This window comes from Scyliorhinus torazame, chromosome 2 (genome assembly GCF_047496885.1).
Source record: "Scyliorhinus torazame isolate Kashiwa2021f chromosome 2, sScyTor2.1, whole genome shotgun sequence".
NCBI lineage: Eukaryota > Metazoa > Chordata > Chondrichthyes > Carcharhiniformes > Scyliorhinidae > Scyliorhinus > Scyliorhinus torazame.
In genome coordinates this window covers 47,959,297-47,980,780 of record NC_092708.1, presented here as the reverse complement: position 1 = coordinate 47,980,780, position 21,484 = coordinate 47,959,297, and the positions used below count along the sequence as shown (strand labels likewise).

Genomic DNA, 21,484 nt, shown 5'->3' with positions numbered 1-21,484 from the left:
TAGTGAGGCCACACCTGGAGTATTGTGTTCAGTTTTGATCTCCTTACCTGAGAAAGGACGTACTGGCGCTGGAGGGTGTGCAGAGGAGATTCACTAGGTTAATCCCAGAGCTGAAGGCGTTGGATTACGAGGAGAGGTTGAGTAGACTGGGACTGTACTCGTTGGAATTTAGAAGGATGAGGGGGGATCTTATGGAAACATATAAAATTATGAAGGGGATAGATAGGATAGATGTGGGCAGGTTGTTTACACTGGTGGGTGAAAGCAGAACTAGGGGACATAGCCTCAAAATAAGGGGAAGTAGATTTAGGACAGAGTTTAGGAGGAACTTCTTTACCCAAAGGGTTGTGAATCTATGGAATTCCTTGCCCAGTGAAGCAGTTGAGGCTCCTTCATTAAATGTTTTTAAGATAAAGATAGATAGTTTTTTGAAGAATAAAGGGATTAAGGGTTATGGTGTTCGGGCCAGAAAGTGGAGCTGACTCCACAAAAGATCAGCCATGATCTCATTGAATGGCGGAGTAGGCTCGAGGGGCCAGATGGCCTAATCCTGCTCCTAGTTCTTATGTTCTTATTCTGTACGTGACACTGTAACCTAGGGGGAGTCTGAAGGAGGATTTGCCGTGGTTAGTTGTGTTTGTGTTTGTTCCAGTTTGTCAGCATTAGTTTCCAACTCACAGTCTGATATACAATAATAAATTTGACCAGTCCAGAACTACATGTTCTTTGGTACGCTGACTCAGTGATTGTCTCTGTACTAGATCATAACATGGCCTACATGTGACGACAGACCCATGACAACGTGGTTGACACTTAACCTCTCTCTGAGATGTCTGTGAGTGGCAAGCCCCTCGGTTCAAGGGCAATTAGGAATGGGCAACAAATGCTGTCAGTGTCGCCTACATCCCAGGAAAAATAGAAAAGCTAAAAATTGGCATCTGATTTTAGTTCTCTGTAAATTAGAAATAAATAATTTTTCTATAGCTTTGAGAAAGGTGGAAGTCACCCTCTCAAATACTTTACCCATTCTATTTTCCAAACATCTGCACCAACTAAATGCAACGAAATAAAGCAACATAGATATGGCTAATCATTTGTACATGCTCAGCTAAATAAAGCTTGAATATTTGCTTTCCATGCATAGAACTTTCATCATTATTTTATCCCCTTTGACATTGCATTTAATTGTGTCTGATAAACCAAGCTAAGTTAATGCTAGCATGGGAAATAGGGCTGCCAACTGTGACTAAATTATTCCCAGGTGGGGGGACCACATAACGTGAGTGCGGAAGCGGCTGTGTTTTTGCAAGCTCCGGCTATGCTCACCTTGTAATCGTTTATTTTATCCTGGTGCACATTTCGTATTTGACTTTTCTTGGGGTATATGTCTTGCACTATATCCCTGGGGGATCCTGACTGGTGTTTTGTGAAGAGGAGTCAAGATCAATTGGAGAAAGTCCTTGTTTGATCATGGTGGTCGGTGTGGGCTGGGAGGGGGCCCAGCTTGCAGTGGTGTTGTTGCTGCTCAGCGGGTTTGCGCCTTGGCAGTTGTGTGCGCATCCGGATGACGGTTGCCATTGAGACTGTTGTTCTGGATGAAGATTTCGGCCCTGTGGTGCAGGTCTTTCGACCTCAATTTGAAGATTTGCAAGGTGTCCCGGGGAGAATAGGGGAGGCGCATGAGAGAGTCATTGCATTTGGAACAGTGCTTTCTCTGGTAAGAGCCTGCCTTTGAGACGTTGAGATCCGGCTGCAAAGCGTGCCGTTTATCCTGGACGGGTGTGGGAGGTAGGAGCCGGACAATGAGCCTGGTTCCTGCTGAGAAGTGGGAGGCGAGTTCCCGATTGAGATTGAAGATTGGCTGCCATGCTTTAGCAATCTTGACCTGGACGCTGAGTGAATCAGGTTTGACGGAGCACAGAGTATCTCGTCTTCGACACCTGTGCCCCCGACCACTCAGTTTGAGCTAACCGTACCGGGTTTTCTTTTTGTTATTTTGAATTTAAGAATCCTTGCCTTTTTCCTTCGATGGCCTGGGCAGGTTATGTATCTTGGGGAGGACTACATTCCTTATGACATTTCCTTGAGGTTGGAGTTTTTCCTCTGACTTTCCCTCTAATGAGAAAATCAGAGATGACAGGCACCATATTACAGCTATGTGCAAAGGTGAGGATGGGATGAACTTTGGGTGAAGAACCTGCTTGCACCAAGATTTTGCATCATTCCCTGCTGCTCACCATTTTTCAATGGTGAAAGTTGGTGAACCTGTACCTCACTTTCTCCTCTTCCCTCGCTCCTGTTTCTCTCCACATGCCAAGGGAGTACATTTTTGGGGGGAGTTTCTGAGATAGAATTACACAGTATTTACACCACAGGAATACAGGCTATTCAGTGACTTAGTCCACCTTGAGCTTCTTCCCACTAACTCTATTTAGTTCATCTCACCCCATTAACAAATCCTCCTGTTCCTTTCTCTGTGCCATGTACTTATCCCAGGAATTTTGGAAAGAGCTGACACTGAGGCCTTTTGAAAAGCCGTTAAGCTTTAAACAGAGAGAGATAATGAATCCCAGACAGGATTAAGTCCCTTATTTTTTTCAGAGTCTTGGCTCCTGTTGGAGCTGATTATTTGTCAGTTCCTTTCCTTTGCCCTCTGGTGGAATAATTGTGAGTCTTTGACAATCAGATCAGGGTGTCCGCCACTGGCCTCCTTACAGACGTTGGTGGTCTGTCAATCTTGCAAATAACCCCACCTCTCAGAAGCAGAGAGCTTCTGCTAAACCTGTACAAATCATCCAGAAAGCTCGACCAGAAAATGACCTAGGGCGCGCTTTAATTACAACGTGCGCCCGGCGCAGATCAGAGCACGCTGGTTAAACAGCGGGGAAGGCCAAAATCGAGATTCGCACCAGGCACGGATTAGTTTGCTATCTAACTGGCTGGCTCCCGGTGGTGAATTCTGGATTACGCCCAAATATGACAAGCACATTATTAACCCTCATTGGCATTCATTTCAATTTCATATGCGAGATTAAAGTCGTATGTAATGGCCTCCTGGGAATTAACTGGCTCCCCAGCGGGAAGTCTGGCAGGCGTTGTTCAGTAGTGACTCCTTTTTAAAAAATGTGTAGCTGGTGCAATGGTTGTTGAGGGAAAGTGAGGAGGTGAGTGCTCGGGGAGGAGGAGGGGGGACACCCCTCAGGGGGATTGGCCTCATTTGAGGAGGACCAGGAGGGGATGGAGGACGAGCCTGGGAGGACCCGCAGGAGCAGCCGGTTGATAGAGATCAAGCGGCAGCAAGGGTCCGGCATGACTGGAGGACCAGGGAGGCTCTCATCCTCACCCCATTCTCAGAGGAGGCTTATTCCGTCAGCTACCCCCCCCCACTCAATCTCCCACCCCCGTATTCCCCTTCATCCCACCCAATCCCTCTACCCCCAATCCCTCCTTCCCCCAAACACCTCCTCCCCTCAGTCCCCTCCTTCCCACCCATTTCCCTCTTCCTGTGCCCTCATTCCCTGACACCCCACCACACACACTCCATTCTCGACTATGCTGTTCACACTCCAAGGGTCTGTGTAACATCACCCCAGGGTGATGGGCCTGTGTCACCTGTCAGCACTGTCAGTGGGTGAATATACAATGCAGAAGAGTGATGATAACTCACTCTGTGCTCCTCGGTTTATGCCAAAGTCTGACTCCACTGACACTAGGGGCGAAATTCTCCGGAAACGGCGCGATGTCCGCCGACTGGCGCCCAAAACGGCGCAAATCAGACAGGCATCGCGCCGCCCCAAAGGTGAGGAATGCTCCGCATCTTTGGGGGCCGAGCCCCAACATTGAGGGGCTAGGCCGGCGCCGGACGAATTTCCGCCCCGCCAGCTGGCGGAAAAGGCCTTTGGTGCCCCGCCAGCTGGCGCGGAAATGACATCTCCGGGCGGCGCATGCGCGGGAGCGTCAGCGGCCGCTGACAGCATTCCCGCGCATGCGCAGTGGAGGGAGCCTCTTCCGCCTCCGCCATGGTGGAGACCGTGGCGGAGGCGGAAGGGAAAGAGTGCCCTCACGGCACAGGCCCACCCGCGGATCGGTGGGCCCCGATCGCAGGCCAGGCCACCGTGGGGGCACCCCTTGGGGTCAGATCGCCCCGCGCGCCCCCCAGGACCCCGGAGCCCGCCCGCGCCGCCTTGTCCTGCCGGTAAGGTAGGTGGTTCACTTTACGCCGGCGGGACAGGCATTTTAGCGGCGGGACTTCGGGCCGGAGAATCGAGCGGGGGGGGCCCGCCAACCGGCGCGGCGCGATTCCCGCCCCCGCCAAATCTCCGGTGCCGGAGACTTCGGCAACCGGCGGGGGCGAGATTCACGCCAGCCCCCGGCGATTCTCCGACCCGGCGGGGGGGTCGGAGAATTTCGCCCCAGGTCTGCATCAGGGGCGTTTGATCTTGGACCATTGTGCCTGGGTGTTGGGGGGAGCGGAGGATAACATGATGTGGGGGTGCAGGTAGGCCCACTGTGAAGATTAAAGTGAATATATTAGGGGCTGGTTTAGCTCAGTGGGCTAGACAGCTGGTTTGTAATGCAGAACACGGCCAGCAGCGCGGGTTCAATTCCCGTACCAGCAGAGCATTCTGAATTCTCCGTATGTATACCCGAACAGGCGCCAGAATGTGGTGACTAGGGGCTTTTCACAGTAACATCACTGCAGTGTTAATGTAAATCTACTTGTGACAAGAAAAAGATTATTATTATTAAGTGACACGTATCAGCTGTAACATGTTTTAATTGTGAACTTGTGACATTTTCAGCCCCTCTAGCTACAGATCGTGCTCCCCCCGTGTCTAATCAGTGATCCTCTCTCTACTCGATCTTTCATCTAGGTGTGTCCCCAGGACGCACATTGGAGGTGGAGGCAGCCTGCTGCTTCCCGCACCCTGTGGCCTTTGATACTCTTGGCGGACGTCCTCTGGATGGCTTGGAGTGGGGGGCCCCAGCCGACTTACTGGTATCACAGGCATCATCACCGTGCCACTCCGTTCTGTACGCTGCCCTTCAGATGCACTGTGTCGGAGGTGGGGGTGGGCAGAATTCAAAAGAACTGGAGACCGCCGCAGTCTCTTTGGCGGCAGGCTCCATGTTGGCCTCCAGCATTTCCTCCTCCCTGACAGTGTGTTGAAGGCCCTGGGGGTCTCCATGGGATGGAAGAGCACTGGATTGAGTTCCAGAGGCCTCCGCGTCATCTGGCTCTGTTAGTCCTGGCGGCTCCCCATTGTCTGCACCATGGCGTCGACACCGTCAGCGATGGTCCTCAGTGACTGGGCCTTGCTCTGCAATACCTCAGCAATGTCCACCCGTGTCTGGGACACGTCTCTCAGCGACTGAGACATGATGTCAAGACCATAAGCCATGGTCGTCACAGGCTGAGCACCACCACTCACAACGCAGATGTCGTGCTCCAGGTATTACAATGTGGTCATCACCCTAGCAGTATTGGCCTCAGTGCCATGCATTGCCAGCATCACCTCCTGTGCTCACCGTCTACGGGACTCCTCCAATCGGCTATGCACTCACTGGAATGTCACTGACATATCCTCCTGAATCTCACGGTTGTGTCCTATCATCTGTATCAGCTCTGGGAGAACCTTGTCCAGCCGTTCGGTATCTGGCTGGGACCCTGTTGCGCCGTGCGATCCAGTAGATCTCGATTGATTACTGCCTTTGATGTTCCTGCCTCCACCTGATGTGCATCAGCAATTGTTGTGCCCACCAGATTGTGCCCCAGAAGCCTGTCCAGTGATGTTCTCCTCCAACGTGTGTGTCTCTGTACTGCGGAAGGTGGAAGTGATATCTATGACACATCAATGATGGTCTCCTCGGAGATCTCCTCCGAGGTGATCTCTTGGGTGACAGATGGGGGAATGACTCCAGATGGCCTGGCCCCACCAGATGCAGATCCTGCGAGAGAATGGACCTGTGGTCAGTGAGAGGGAAGGATCGTTTTGTCTGACAAGAACAACTCATTTGTGGCAGATCATCTGGGTGAAGGGGAAGTGGATCCTCACCTCTGTGGCGTGGGTCAACCTTGCTGTCGGTGACTGCTCTCTCAAAGAATCATAGAATATACAGTGCAGGCGGAGGTAATTCAGCCCATCGAGTCTGTACGGGCCCTTGGAAAGAGCACCCTATTTAAGCACACACCTCCACCCTATCCCCGTAACCCAGTAACTCTGGGCGAAATTCTCCCCCAACGGCGCGATGTCCGCCGACTGGCGCCAAAAACGGCGCCAATCAGACGGGCATCGCGCCGGCCCAAAGGTGCGGAATGCTCCGCATCTTTGGGGGCCGAGCCCCAACATTGAGGGGCTAGGCCGACGCCGGAGGGATTTCCGCCCCCGCCAGCTGGCGGAAATGGCGTTTGGTGCCCCGCCAGCTGGCGCGGAAATGCCGACAGTTTCCCGCGCATGCGCAGTGGGGAGAGTCTCTTCCGCCTCCGCCATGGTGGAGGCCGTGGCGGAGGCGGAAGGGAAAGAGTGCCCCCACGGCACAGGCCCGCCCGCGGATCGGTGGGATCGCGGGCCAGGCCACCGTGGGGGCACCCCCCGGGGTCAGATCGCCCCGCGCCCCCCCAGGACCCCGGAGCCCGCCCACGCCGCCTGGTCCCGCCGGTAAATACCAGCTTTGATTTACGCCGGCGGGACAGGCAATTTCTGGGCGGGACTTCGGCCCATCCGGGCCGGAGAATTGAGTGGGGGGTCCCGCCAACCGGCGCGGCCCGGTTCCCGCCCCCGCCCAATCTCCGGTACCGGAGACTTCGGCGGGAGCGGGGGCGGGATTCACGGCGGCCAAAGGCCACTCTCCGACCCGGCGGGGGGCGGAGAATGACGTCCCTAATCTAACCTTTTGGACACTATGAGGTCATTTAGGATGGTCAATCCACCTAACCTGCACATCTTTGGACTGTGGGAGGAAATCGTGGGCACCCGGAGGAAACCCACACAGACACGGGGAGAAAGTGCAAATTCCACACAGACGGTCACTCAAGGACGGAATTGAACCCGGGTCCCTGGAACTGTGAGGCAGCAGTGCTAACCACCGTGCCCCATGCCGCCCTCGGGTAACCCCACAAATTCCAGGGCTCATTCTGCATAGGGTGTGAGGACTGGTACCCTGGTACACCACCCTGCCCCCCTCACGCCTTTGCCCTTTCTCGCTTATTATGGGCTATCGTCTCCTGCGGGGAAAATGAGAGGGCATTGTGGGTCACAGACTTGATGGGTCAATTGCAGGTGGCATGTGTGGGCACCACACTAGACATGAAGGGGTTATGCTGATGGGTGTGTTCTGAGGAGCAAGCATGAAGATCGGATGTGGGGAGTTTGTGATGTCAACCAGTGATTTGTGATGGGGGCGCAGGGGGGGTTGTAATTTGAGGGGTGTCAGGCGGAACTGATGCCAGCAGAGAGGTGGTAACTTACCCTTGCAGTTCGGTGGAGGTCGTTGGTCTTCTTCCGACATTGGACAGCGGCCCTCCTGGTCATGCTGCCTGCACTGACTGCCGCTGCCACTGCCTCCCAGGTGGCATTGTTGAACCTTCTGCTGGTCCTCCGTCCATCTTGGGGAACAGCTTGTTCCATCTCCCATCGATGGCATCGAGAAGCCTGGCCAAGTCAGCGGCCCCAGAGCGAGGAGCAGGTCTGTGCGCTGCCATGCTGGCATGTTGACTGGGATTGAGTGGTGAGGGAGCGTTTAAAAGCAGCTCCCTCTTGCTAGCGGCGAGATGCTGGGGCGCAAATCAGACCACTAAGACGGTGAGGCAGCCAGCAACGGTGAGAAACTTGTGGGGGCTCGTTTCCCGTACTAAGTGTCAGTAAATCTGGGCCGCGATCTCGCGACCCCGCCCGTTGAGAAACACCCTGTCAAACGTGCCCAAACTCATACTTCAAAATATTTTCATTGCGCCACGCCCCTAAAAGCCAAACCCATTTTACTTTTAAATAGGTCGTGAATAAATACTAAGGTGCCCAAGTGGCACCAGCAGTACCAGGGTGCCACCCTGCCCGGAGGCTGACCGCCCGGGGGCCCAGGCCACTGCCCAGGTACCGTTCCACCTGGTCCCTGTTTGGGGACCAGTGCTGAATGGTGCCCGCCTGGGGTCTCCTCAGCAAGACCGTTCGATCCGGTGTCAACACGGCTAACTGGGTTTGTTTGTGGTGGGACCCGGATTGTGATGCCTCGCGAGATCGCGCGCCAGCAGGCCGCGCTCTAAGTGTAAATTGGGTCTGTGAGAGGTGAATTCATTAATGCAGATTCTGAATGGGGCTCGACAGGAAGTTGCTCCCCTGACTGAGGAACCTGGAACACAGGCTGCGATTCTCCTGAGTCAACGCTAAATGCTGCTGCCAGTGGGAGAACCCGATGGCTTGAAACATTTCTGGAGAGGGGGCTGGTTTGGCACTGGCCTTGAGAGGGGCGTGACTTAAACTCACTGACAGGTCCCACTCCTCAGAATAAGATCGCAGCCCCTCCCGAATCGCTGGCAAGCCCCCCCTCCCTCCGAATCGCTGGCAAGCCCCCCCCCCCTCCGAATCGCTAGCTAATTGCTGGCAGACAGACCCCCCTCCCCACCCCCATTGCCAGCACACCCCCTTCAATCACTGGCAAAGCCCCCCTTGAATCACTGGCAAGCCCCCCCCCCCCCCCCCCCCCGCCCCCCCATCGCTGGCAGCAACAACCATGAGCGATGCCCTGTTATGGGCTCACCAAATACAGCCACTTCAGCCCCCCCTCCCCCTCCCCCTTTCAGGCCCTTCGTTCTTTCAATCCCCTTTCAACTTTATCAGAACGATCTTTGAACTTGACATTCTGGGAGAGGCATCAAAGGTTCCAACACATTAGCCGGAAGACATTTAACTGCAATATGTCATGCTGCAAAGCAGTTTAATGATTTTCAAATTTACAGAGGGAAGACCTGCCATATAACCCCCATCCCGGAGAAGACCCCGACCTGAGCTCCTCCATCCCAACCAAGCCTGCCCCCCCCCCCAACCCCCACATCTCCTGAAGGACCCCCTTTAGCAGCCTGGATGTAAGTATAGAGAAGGTAATCACTCCCTTGCCCCCTCGGGGTGGAGGCGCCTGGTCCCTGTTTGTCAGGACCAGGAGAGATTTATGCTCATAGGACTTCTAACTGGGGGGCAGGAGCATACTGATAGACCAGAGCCACCAGCCTCAAACCTGGTAATTATAGTTAAACTTCTGGAAATCACTCATAATCTAGTTCATGCCAAGGCGCAGAGGGCTGGGGGAAACTCACAATGTGTTTGACGCCCGTTGAGAATCCCGTTTTGGCGCTCACGCCCAATTCAACGGGCCATGGAGAATTCCGCCTTGGCTAGTGACCCTGGAGAATCGCGGCCACAGTCTCAGGATAAAGGGAAAATCATTTAGGACTGAGATGAGAAATGTTTCCACTCAAAGGATTGTGAATCTTGGGAATTCTCTATCCTAGAGCATTGTGGATGCTGAGATAGACAAATCTTTGATTTCTTAGGGAGTCACGGGATATGCAGAGTGGGCAGAGGATCAGCCATGATCATATTAAACAGTGGAACTACTAACCCAGCCAATGTGATGTCAAGTCTCACCGCGACAGTCTTCTGGGCAAAGGGCGGGGGAGGGGGAAACTAATTGGATTGTTCCCCCAAATAATTGGCACAGGTGTTGGTGAACAAAATTTCTTCCTGTGCTGTAAGGTTCTGTCATAGAAATTGCCTCAGCGCCCCTGGCAAAGTGGAAACTAGCCCATGCATGTGGAAGTTTCAGCTGAAGATGGGTTTAAGTTCAATCTGAGCCCTAGAGTGGAAATGCCTTCCGACTCTCACTTCCAAAACCCATTAAAAAAAATACGAACTGGAGGGTGTTTCGGGGTTGCAGCCACGTACCTTCACAAGCGCTGAATGGCATTGAGAGGGAAGGGAAGAAAATTGGCAGAGAAGTGAAAAAGTGTAACTTAGTGAATGCTTTCAGTGATAATTTACTTGCATCAGACACAGAAAGCAAAGTAGAATGTTAATACTTCAAAGTAACCCTGACAGAAGCATCGTTATATCAACATCGCAAACAGAAACTCAGTAAGTACATAATAATGGGAGCGACTCTAGGTTTCTATCGGAGAATGCCGAGTATGAAGGGTTGTTAAAAAATAGACAACACTTATGTGAGATAAATACCGAATGAAGAAAAATGCAGAAAGTCATGTCTGAAGCATAATGGTATGTGACTTGGATACTTTGTTGCAGCTTTAACCAGGTATTAGGGTAGTAATTGTCATTCCATTTGTGTATTAGCCTGCACTTTATTTGCCTAAAAGGATCAAAGTTATGAATTTACATTTTATGAGCACATATTTTTTTATGGCCAGCGTAATGGGGGGAAAAAATCCCTGTGAAATTTTGGATGACTTGTTTTTATGGCTCCCAAATGGCAAAATAGTCCTAAATCTTAATCTTTGTCTTTTCATGGCACAGATACAGAGTATTGCCTTACGGTCCACAGATTTACAAGCCATGGCAGGAGTGAATCAGTCTCGAAGCGATGTGTTTCAAAGGAGGAATGTCAATCAGTTGGCTGTCGTCACATCAGCAACTTTGGTTATACGGTAAGTGCTGGCTCAGCGATAACGGGCTGAATCTTGGAAGCATAAAACGAAAAGTGCCCATGTACTAACTAGTGGCATTTCACCAGTGTTCCCTGTTAAGGCCCTGCAAAGATAAAATCAAGTAAATTTCACCTCAGTCTAAACAGAACTAATAATAACAATAATAATAATTTTTATTGTCACAAGTAGGCCTAAACACTGCAAGGACGTTGCTCTGAAAAGCCCCTAGTCATCACATTCCGGCACCTGTTCAGGTACACAGGGAGAATTCAGAATGTCCAACTCAGCTAACGAGCACATCTTTTGGGACTTGTGGGAGGAAACCGGAGCACCCGGAGGAAACCCATGCAGACACAGGGAGAACGTGCAAACTCCGCACAGACTGTGACCCAAGCCAGGAGTCGAACCTGGGACGCTGGCACTGTGAAGCAACAGTGCTACCACTGTGCTGCCATGCTGCCCACAAATATGAATACTTTTTAAAAGGCGCCATCACAGTGGTTAGCACTGTTGCTTCACAGCTCCAGGAACCCGTGTTCGATTCCCGCTTGGGTCGCTATCTGCACGTTCTCCCCGCGTCTGCATGAATTTCCTCCGGGCACTCCAGTTTCCTCCCACAAGTCCTGAAAGTCGTGCCTGTTAGATAATTTGGACATTCTGAATTCTACCTTTGTGTACCCGAACAGGCGCCAGAGTGTGGCGACTAGAGGCTTTTCACAGTAATTTCATTGCAGTGCTAATGTAAGCCGACTTGTGGCAATAATAAAGATAATGGGCGTGATTCTCCAACCCCCCACCGGGTCAGAGAATCGCCGGGGGCCGGCGTGGATCCCGCCCCCGCCGTGTCGCGAATTATCCGCCACTGGAGATTCGGCGGGGGTCGGAATTGCGCCGCGCCGGCCGGCGGGAATCCCCCGGCGATTCTCTGGTCCACGATGGGCCGAAGTCCCACCGCTGTCAACCCATGCCAGCCGGCGTGGATTGAACCACCTTTGGGACGGCGGGACACGGCGGCGCGGGCGGGCTCCGGGGTCCTGGGGGGGGGCGCAGGGCGATCTGGCCCCGGGGGGTGCCCCCAAGGTGGCCTGCCCCGCGATCGGGGCCCACCGATCCGCAGACAGGCCTGTGCCGTGGGGGCACTCTTTTCCTTCCCCCTTCGCCATGGTCTCCACCATGGCGGAGGCGGAAGAGACCCCCTCCACTGCACATGCGTGGGGATGCCGTGAGCGTCCGCTGACGCCCCCGCGCATGCTCCGCCTGGCAAAGTCAGTTTCGCGGCAGCTGGTGGGGCGGAAATCAGTCCGGCTCGGGCCTAGCCCCTCAAGGTGAGGGCTCGGCCGCTCAAGATGCGGAGACTTCCGCTCCTTTGGGCCGGCGCGATGCCGTTTTTGGCACCAGTCGGCGGACATCGCGCCGATTGCGGAGAATCCCGCCCAATAATCTTTATTATGAAGCTGTTGATATCCTCAGTGGATCCAGATTTAAAACTTTTTGATGTTTATATTTTAATGGTCCAATTGTATCAGCTGGCTTTTCCATAGCTAGTATTGCCAGAAATGAGGTAGATCAGGCAGCATATTATACTGCAATTACCTTTGTATCGGACAACGTGATGTGCTGACTAATGTTTCCAGTTTCACCAGCTGGAGTAAATGTATTTAATTTTAAATTTGACCCTTTTTGAGCAAAGAGACAATACCCATCTGCGCAACCACAATTTGTGCATATCATAGCTCCTTGGCAAAAAGCAGTCGAGCTTTGGTTTTTTTTTTTAACAAACAATTTTATTGAGGTAATTTTTGGCATTGTACACAGTTACAGATTACAGAAATATATGCAAACATCAACAGAAAACCAACATTTCAACCAAACCATAATGCACATACCCACTTCTCTCCCACCTACACACCCCGCCTGTTTATCCCTCCTACTCTACCCTACTCTCTCCCACCACCCCCCCCCCCCCCCGCCCCTGCTGGCGCTCACTCTCCCGCGAAGAAGTCGATGAATGGTTGCCATCTTCGGGCGAACCCCAGTACAGATCCCCTCAAGGCAAACATGATTTTTTTCCATACCCAGAAAACTTGACATGTCCGAAAGCCATAGTCCGGTCTTTGGGGGTTTTGAGTCCCTCCATGCCAGCAGTATTCGCCCCCGGGCTATCAGGGAAGCAAAGGCCAGAACATTGGCCTCTTTCTCCCCCTGGACTCCCGGGTCCTCCGAAACCCTGAAAATTGCCACCTCTGGACTCATCAGCACCCTTGTTCTCAGCGCCCAGGACATGACATCTGCAAATCCCTCCCAGTACCCCCTAAGCTTATGGCATGCCCAAAACATGAGGACGTGGTTGGCTGGTCCTCCCGCGCATCTAGCGCACTTGTCCTCTACTCCAAAGAATTTGCTCATCCGAGCCACCGTCAAGTGGGCCCGGTGAACAGCCTTAAACTGAATCAGGCCGAGCCTGGCACACGTTGCGGTTGAGTTTACCCTACTCAGGGCTTCCACCCATACCCCATCCTTCACCTCCCTGCCGAGCTCCTCCTCCCATTTGAGTTTCAGCTCCTCCGTCTGGGACTCTTCCCCCTTCATGAGCACCTTGTAAATATCCGAGGCTCTACCCTCTCCTCCTTCTCCTCCTGAGACTATTCTGTCCTGAATCCCTTTTGGCGGGAGGCATGGGAAGGATGGGACCTGTCTGCGTACAAAGTCCCGCACCTGTAAATACCTAAAGTAATTTCCCCTTTCCAGCCCAGCTTTCTCTTCCAACTCCCTCAAACTCGCAAAGTTCCCCTCCAGGAACATATCGCCCACCCTCCTCACCCCCACCCGCCGCCATGCTCGAAACCCTCCATCCATATTCCCGGGGGCGAATCGATGGTTATCACAAATTGGAGCCCAGACCGACGCCCCCACCTCCCCTGCATGCTTTCTCCACTGGCCCCAAATCCGCAGGGCTGCCCCCACTACTGGGCTTGTGGAGTACCTGGCCGACGCAAGCGGTAGGCTAGCTGTGACCAGGGCTGCCAAACTGATGCCCCTGCATGATGCCGCCTCCACCCATTCCCAGGTAGACCCCGTACCCACCATTCACTTCCTTATCATGGCTATGTTAGCCACCCAGTAGTAGTTGATCAGACTCGGCAATGCCAGTACCCCCTCACTGCGGCTCCTTTCAAGCATCGCCTTCCTCACCCGCGGGGATTTTCCCGCCCAGACAAAGCTCATGATGATTTTGCCAGTCTTTTGAAGGAGGACCGTGGGATAAAGATCGGGAGGCACTGGAAGATGAACAAGAATCTAGGGAGGATTGTCATCTTTACTGTCTGCACCCTCCCCGCAAGTGACAGCGGGAGTACATCCCATCTCCGAAACTCCCTCTTCATTTGTACCACATCTCTAGTCAAATTTAACTTATGCAACCTGTCCCAGTCTCGTGCCACCTGTATCCCCAAGTACCGGAAACTTTCCTCCACCAGCCTAAATGGCAGCTCCTTCAGTCTATTCTCCTGGCCCCTCGCCTGCACCACAAACATCTCACTCTTAGCCATATTTAATTTGTACCCTGAGAACCAGCCGAATTTCCTCAATGTTTCCAGCATATTTTCCATCCCGGCAAGTGGGTCCGACACGTACAGGAGCAGGTCATCCGCATAGAGAGAGACCCTGTGCTTCACGCCCCCCCCCCCCCCCCCCCCACACACACACACACCTAGTCATTCCCTTCCACCCCTTTGCAGCTCTCAGCACAATCGCTAACGGTTCTATGGCCAGCGCGAGCAGCAACGGGGATAGTGGGCATCCCTGTCTGGTCCCGCAATGCAGTCTGAAATAATCTGACATTATCCTGTTCATCCTAACGCTAGCTTTTGGGACCTGGTATAATAGTCTGACCCAATTAACCAGTCCCTCCACGAACCCGAACCGTCCGAGTACCTCCCACAAATCGCCCCACTCCACCCGGTCGAAGGCCTTCTCAGCGTCCATTGCCACCACCGCCTCCACCTCCTTGCCCGTCGGGGGCATCATGATCACATTCAGCAATCTTCTCAAGTTAGCTGTCAGCTGCCTGCCTTTCACAAACCCTGTCTGATCGTCCCCAATCACCTCCGGTATGCAGTCCTCCATTCTAATCGCCAGGACCTTGGCCAGGAGCTTAGCATCTACATTGATCAGGGAGATTGGCCTGTATGACCCGCAGGATCCCGGGTCCTTGTCCCGCTTCAATATCAGCGAGATGGTGGCCTGCGACATCACGGCGGCAAGGTCCCTCTGTCCCTCGCTTCATTAAAAGCCCTAGTCAGGACCGGTCCCACTATTTCTGAGAACTTCTTGTAAAACTCTACTGGGTATCCATCTGGCCCTGGGGCTTTCCCCGACTGCATGGCCTTTAGGCCCCCCAGTACCTCCTCCGCTCTAATACGGGCCCCCAGCCCATCCACTAGTCCCCCGCCTACCTTTGGGAAGGTTAGTCCATCCAGGAACCGTTTCATCTCCTCCGGCTCCTCTGGGGGTTCTGAAGTGTAGAACTTACTGTAAAAGTCCTGAAACACCTTATTCAGTCCTGACCGGTCCTCCACTCTGCTCCCCTCCCCGTCCACCACCCTACTTATTTCCCTGGCCGCCTCCCTCTTCCTGAGTTGCTGCGCTAGCAATTTACTGGCCTTCTCCCCATGCTTATACACCACACCCCTTGCCTTCCTAAGCTGTTCCACGGCTCTGCTCGTGGATAGCACTCCCAGTTCTGCCTGCAGTCTCCGTCTCTCCCTGAGTAGGTCGTCCCCCGGGGACCCCGCATGCTCTTCGTCTATCCGGTGAATCTGCTTAACCAAACTATCCGTTTCTGCTCTGTCCATCCTATCCCTGTGAGCCCGAATTGAGATCAGCTCCCCCCTCACTACTGCCTTCAGCGCCTCCCACAGGGTCCCTGCTGAAACCACCCCTGTATCGTTCACTTTTTGTCTTGTTTTACATATATTTTGTTTACGTAAATGTTTTTGGATGTTGTGATGCCAATTTTTATTTGGCAGCACTTATTCATAGCAAACTTTGTCAAACTATTTCGTGATTTGAAAAGCTTTGAAGTGTTTTTCAAAGATTGTTAGACAAAAATTTATCAATTTATAGTAATGCACGCTGCATATCATCATTATGTTTTTTTCAATTGTCACTCTCCAGTGCAGGCTCCTTCCTGTGTGCTCTTATTTTCTCTCTCTTTTGCTGTGTTAATGAAAAATAAAACTTACCGCTTCCTAGACTGTCTGGAAGTAGTCATATTGACTATAGTTGAGGTACATGCATGGAGCCCTTGAAGGAATACAATAAATTATGCTAATTTCTAATTTGCTGGCGATATTATAGAGAATTGATAGCGCAATGGATGCTTTGCAGGAGCTGGCTAGTTCTCCATGAGTATAGTTGAATTGCTGTACAAATCATAAACCTTAATGACTTAAGCTGGAATTCGTCAAGCTGGAATTCGTGGGGCAGCACGGTAGCATAGTGGTTAGCACAATTGCTTCACAGCTCCAGGGTCCCAGGTTCGATTCCTGGCTTGTGTCACTGTCTGTGCGGAGTCTGCATGTTCTCCCCATGTGTGCGTGGGTTTCCTCCGTGTGCTCCGGTTTCCTCCCACAGTCCAAAGATGTGCCGGTTAGGTGGGTTGGCCATGCTAAATTGCCCGTTGTGTCCAAAATTGCCTTTAGTATTGGGTGGGATTACTGTGTTATGGAGACAGGGTGGAGGTGTGTGCTTGGGTAGGGTGCTTTTTCCAAGAGCAGGTGCAGATCCGATGGTCTAAATGGCCTCCTTCTGCACTGTAAATTCTATGATATGCTATGAACTTTTTGACCAATTATGAATAGATGAAATTTGAAGATATCTCAATCGACCTTAATTAAGCTGCTTTTTACACTTCATCCCTGGGTTTTATACTGCACAAAATCTAGAAGAGAGAGTAGATATCAGGGGTGAAATTCTCCGATATCGGTGCGATGTCCGCCGACAAAAACAGCGTGAATCAGTCCGGCATCGCGCCACCCCAAAGGTGCGGAATCCTCCCCATCTTGAGCGGCCGAGCCCTAACCTTGAGGGGCTAGGCCCGCGCCGGACTGATTTCCGCCCCGCCAGCTGGCGGGAAAGGCCTTTGGTGCCCCGCCAGCTGGCACGGAAATGATTTTGCCGGGCGGGACATGCGCGGGAGCGTCAGCGGCTGCTCACGGCATCCCCGCGCATGCGCAGTAGAGGGGGTCTCTTCCGCCTCTGCCATGGTGGAGACCATGGCGAAGGCGGAAGGAAAAGAGTGCCCCCACGGCACAGGCCCTCCCGCGAATCGGTGGGCCCCGATCGCAGGCCAGACCACCGTGGGAGCACCCCCTGGGGCCAGATCGCCCCGCGCCGCCCCCAGGACCCCGGAGCCCGCCCGCGCCGCCTTGTCCCGCCGGTAAGAGAGGTGGTTTAATCCACGCCGGCGGGTCAGGCATTCTAGCAGCGGGACTTCGGCCCATCCGGGATTCACACCAGCCCCCGGCGATTCTCCGACCCGGCGGGGGGGTCGGAGAATCTCGGCCCAGGTATATAAGTGCGAACACTAGAACTGCAAGTAGTGACGTATCCTGGAAATGACAGGCACTAGGAATAGATGGTTCTAATGCATGTACTGAAAGCCTATACCTGGAGGGGAATGTAACTTCAGTTTAATTAGAAAGCTTTTTGTTTTTGTTTCAGGAGTGCACTTCCTGTTGTGAAGGGATGATCTGTAACATCGAAGTGCCAACGAACCACACAAATGCCGTGCTTGTGGTTAAACAGCTGCATATGTTCTCTTCATCTGCCAACAGGAGGATGTTGATCATACCCTGGATCACAGTAGTACTGCTAGTCATTCTCTTGGTATTATAAGCAAGTGGAGATGAATGAAGTTGATTTTACTTTTAAAAATGCATTTCAGCCAAGTTGACTGATGCCACATTTGGACTGGAAAAGAAAGTGCCTTCTTGAAAATATTCCCAAATATTTGCACAGCTGGTGATAGATGCATGCTGCCGTTTTGTGCTCCAACATCACGAGGACTGTATTTGGAGCTGACCTGACGTGAGAAACTGCTGATGCAGTACACCGCTGAGCTTGGCTCAATGACTGTTGAAGGCCTCGCGAGGACGGTCACAGGGCATTTCGCACAAAAATAAATACGGATTTCCTTTCTTTATTCTGAATCGTTTTTTCTGCCCTCTCTTCCTCTCCTGAACGTGTTGATCAATTTGCAAGATGGACACCCTTCTGGCACCTTTGTCTAAACCGTGGCGGTATATGCCTGCAAGCTATTCAGTCATGGATTATCACCAGCCATCCTTACCTGATGTTCGCACACTTCCAGCGCGAGGTACTGGACAATGATCTGGAACAGAAAGCTTAACCATTTTTCTCCATTCTCGACGCTCGAGGCCAATTGCATCTTCCCTTAAATGCGGCTCAGGTGCGAATCGACTAACTCAGTCTTCCTGGTCTGTTTGAATTGGCAAATGGCTGGATAGAATCGCAGGAGCGGACATACCGACTTTTCACAGCAACTTTGCAGACATTTTGAACAAATTTCTCGAACACTGATCACCACGTCTGTGATTGCAACTGTTATTTATGACATAAAGCTTGTTCTTTGATGATAAAATGGTGGATGGTAATTGTTGGAAGTAAATTTGTTCTTACACAAGGTAAAGTTTTTTCCTGCAAGAGGACAAAACAAAATGGAGAAACTATAAGCCATAAAAACATTTAAAAAAGCAATTTATCTCTTTAACTGAGACTGATTTCATGGGTAATGTGTTATCGTTAGAGGTAGATTTTGGATGTTTGTAAATAAAAGAATGCACTGGTTACTGGTGTCCCAGTCCTTTGTGATCAATATGTTCAATTGTAAAGATTTGAAAGGTTTGAAGTAAACTTTTTAAAGTTTAGATTGATCAGGGTATTAATTGTAACAATTTGAAGTCATGCTCTGTGTCTGAGGATAGGTGCCTCTTGATTTAAACAAAGAACAAAAGGAAACCACATTTGAAAACATTTTACACAATAAATTAATTTTGGTTTGGAAAGACTATTATTATTGGTCCAAATGCAGCAGGCAATCTGTACCAGTAATGTCCCAAAATACACTTGAGAAAAAGCTTGACTAGGCCTCTTTGCTTCTTGTTTTTAAATTGTACCATGACATATTTGACATCTCATTCAATGGCACTTCTATCAATGGATTCCCTCCCTCAGAAGAACCTAGCTAAATTGAGTTCTCATCGTAGCACAAGTAGCTAGTACTGTGGCTTCACAGCGCCAGGGTCCCAGGTTCGATTCCCTGCTGGGTCACTGTCTGTGTGGAGTCTACACGTTCTCCCAGTGTCTGTGTGGGTTTCCTCCGGGTGCTCCGGTTTCCTCCCACAGTCCAAAGACGTGCAGGTTAGGTGGATTGGCCATGCTAAATTGCCCTTAGTGTCCGAAAAAAGTTTAGGAGGGGTTATTGGGTTTCACGGATAGGGTGCAAGTGAGGGCTTAAGTGGGTCGGTGCAGACTTGATGGGCTGAATGGCCTCCTTCTGTACTGTATGTTCTATGTTCCTGATGTGGGGCTTCTCTCCCAGAATGCCACCAATCCAAATAAGCTGGTGTACGAATAACAAGTCATGGTATGATGGAAAGAAAAGCTATTGAAATGTTTCCATTTTTGGAAGATTCCATCCCAGGGAGGGGTATTGTTGATCAGGATTCTTGTGACATGGTCAACAGAAATAGGAAACAGTAATTCTGTTGAAAGGTGATGTTAATTCTGTTTCTCTCTCTCCGTAGCTGCTGTCCGACGTGCTGAGTATATATAACATTTTATGTTTCGGATTCCTGGCAGCCACACTAGCACCGTGCATTTGCAGCAAGCAATCAATAGTCATTGATTGTAGGCATTTGGATAACTGGCCTGTGGGGAATAAAAGTAACACCCTGGGGGCGATTCTCCAATATTGGGCCCAAGTGTTCGCGCCGTCGTGAACGCCGTCACATTTCACGATGGCGCAAACCGGGCCCGGGTACGACAGATTGTGGCCCCCACAGGGGGGGCCAGCACGGCGCTGGAGCGTTTCACGCCGCCCCAGCCTCCTTACGCGGCGCCAAATGGGCGCCGTGCCAACCCGCACATGCGCAGTTGGGCCGCGTCAACCTGCGCATGCGCGGGGGACTTCTTTAGCGGACCTGCCCCGATCAACATGGGGTCGGTGTTCAGGGGCCGGCCGCGCCAGGAAGTAGGCCCCGGGGGGGAGAGGCCGGCCCGCCAATTGGTGAGCCCCGATCGCGGGCCAGACCCCATCGGAGGCACCCCTGGTGAAGGAGCCCCCCTCCCCCCAATAGGCCGCATCCCCTGACCGTTCCCGCAGAGTTCCCGCCGGCTGCGAGCAGGGGTGAACGGCGCCGGCGGGACTCTGTCGTATCGGCGCAGCCGCTTGGCCCATCCGGGCCAGAGAATCGGCGGCCCCGCCGATACCAGCGGTCCATGGCCGGCGCAGCGCCATACACACCCGCGCAAATGGCGCCGATTCTCCGCACCTCGGAGAATCGTGCGCCGGCGTCGTGGCGCGGTTGCGGCGATTCTCCGGCCCGGTGCGGGGCTCGGAGAATCGCCCCCCCTATATTTATCATTAATGGATCCCCATTTCATAGAACTTACAGTGCAGAAGGAGGCCATTCGGCCCATCGAGTCTGCACTGGCCCTTGGAAAGAGCACCCTACCCAAGCCCACACCATCACTCTATCCCCGTAACCCAGTAAGCCCACCTAACCTTTTTGGACACTAAGGGCAATTTAGCATGGCCCTTAAGTCCACCTAACCCGCACATCTTTGGACTGTGTGAGTAAACCGGAGCATCCGGAGGAAACACAAACAGACACGGGGAGAACATGCAGACTCCACACAGACAGTGACCCAAGCCGGGAATCGAACCTCGGACCCTGGAGCTGTGAAGCAACTGTGCTAACCACTGTGCTACCGTGCTAGACATTTCCAGATGTCGGGAGAGGGCGACAGAAAAGAACAAATTATTTTCCCATGCTTTGTGTTTGTGGACCTCCTAGTGTCATTGTGGTAGTGTGGCCTTTAAAGGGATATGCCCTCACAGTCCACGTGACTGACTTGGGGCCTATCGTGCTGGAGCACTTGAACCTCGACTAATGGGGAAAAAGGGCGAGTCCTGGGGAATGGCGTTCTGCTCAGAATGAACCCGGGAGCCAGAGTGCGAAGACCTGTATAGAGACTCCGTGCCTGTATTGTAAGTTACCCTTGTTAGTTGCCAATAAAGCTTTTATTCTTTCTTGCTTTCGTCAACTGGTACTGCCTCGAGCCACCACGTCATATTCTAGATCTGCACTTTCCCTGTTCTTTGACGGAATTTATATCATCTCTGACTGTGCTACATGGGTGGAACATAGGTTCTGCAAGTTCCTGTGCACAGAATGCTGAAAGGGCTTTCCCGTAGGGCAGCACGGTGGCCCAGTCGTCACCATTGCTGCCTCACAGTGCCAGGGACCCCGGTTCAATTCCAGCCCAGGGTTATTATCTGTGTGGAGTTTGCACTTTCTCCCCGTGTCTGCGTGGGTTTCCACTGGGTGCTCCGGCTTCCTCCCACTGATTGTGAGGATAAATAGTCCAACGATGTGCAGGTTAGGTGGATTGGCTGTGCTAAATTGTCCCTTAGGGTCTGGTTGTAGGAATAGGATGGGGGATTGGGCCTAGCTAGATGGTCTTTCAAAGGGCCAGTGCAGACTCAATGGGCTGAATGGCCTCCTTCTGCACTGTAGGGATTCTATG

General features: G+C 52.2%; 1 protein-coding gene across 5 annotated transcripts in view; it reads left to right on the top strand.

Annotated features, from left to right (window-relative positions):
- The window catches only part of lypd6b (LY6/PLAUR domain containing 6B), a 307,705-nt gene extending 289,185 nt beyond the window's left edge, over positions 1-18,520 (top strand). For all 5 annotated transcript variants that reach the window (XM_072471251.1, XM_072471272.1, XM_072471234.1 and 2 more), the window contains 2 exons: positions 10,521-10,651; positions 17,375-18,520. In XM_072471251.1, the coding sequence (XP_072327352.1) occupies positions 10,521-10,651; positions 17,375-17,548 (305 nt within the window). In that variant the 3' untranslated portion in view covers positions 17,549-18,520. The remainder of the gene's footprint in view (positions 1-10,520; positions 10,652-17,374) is intronic.
- Positions 18,521-21,484: the final 2,964 nt, after the last annotated feature.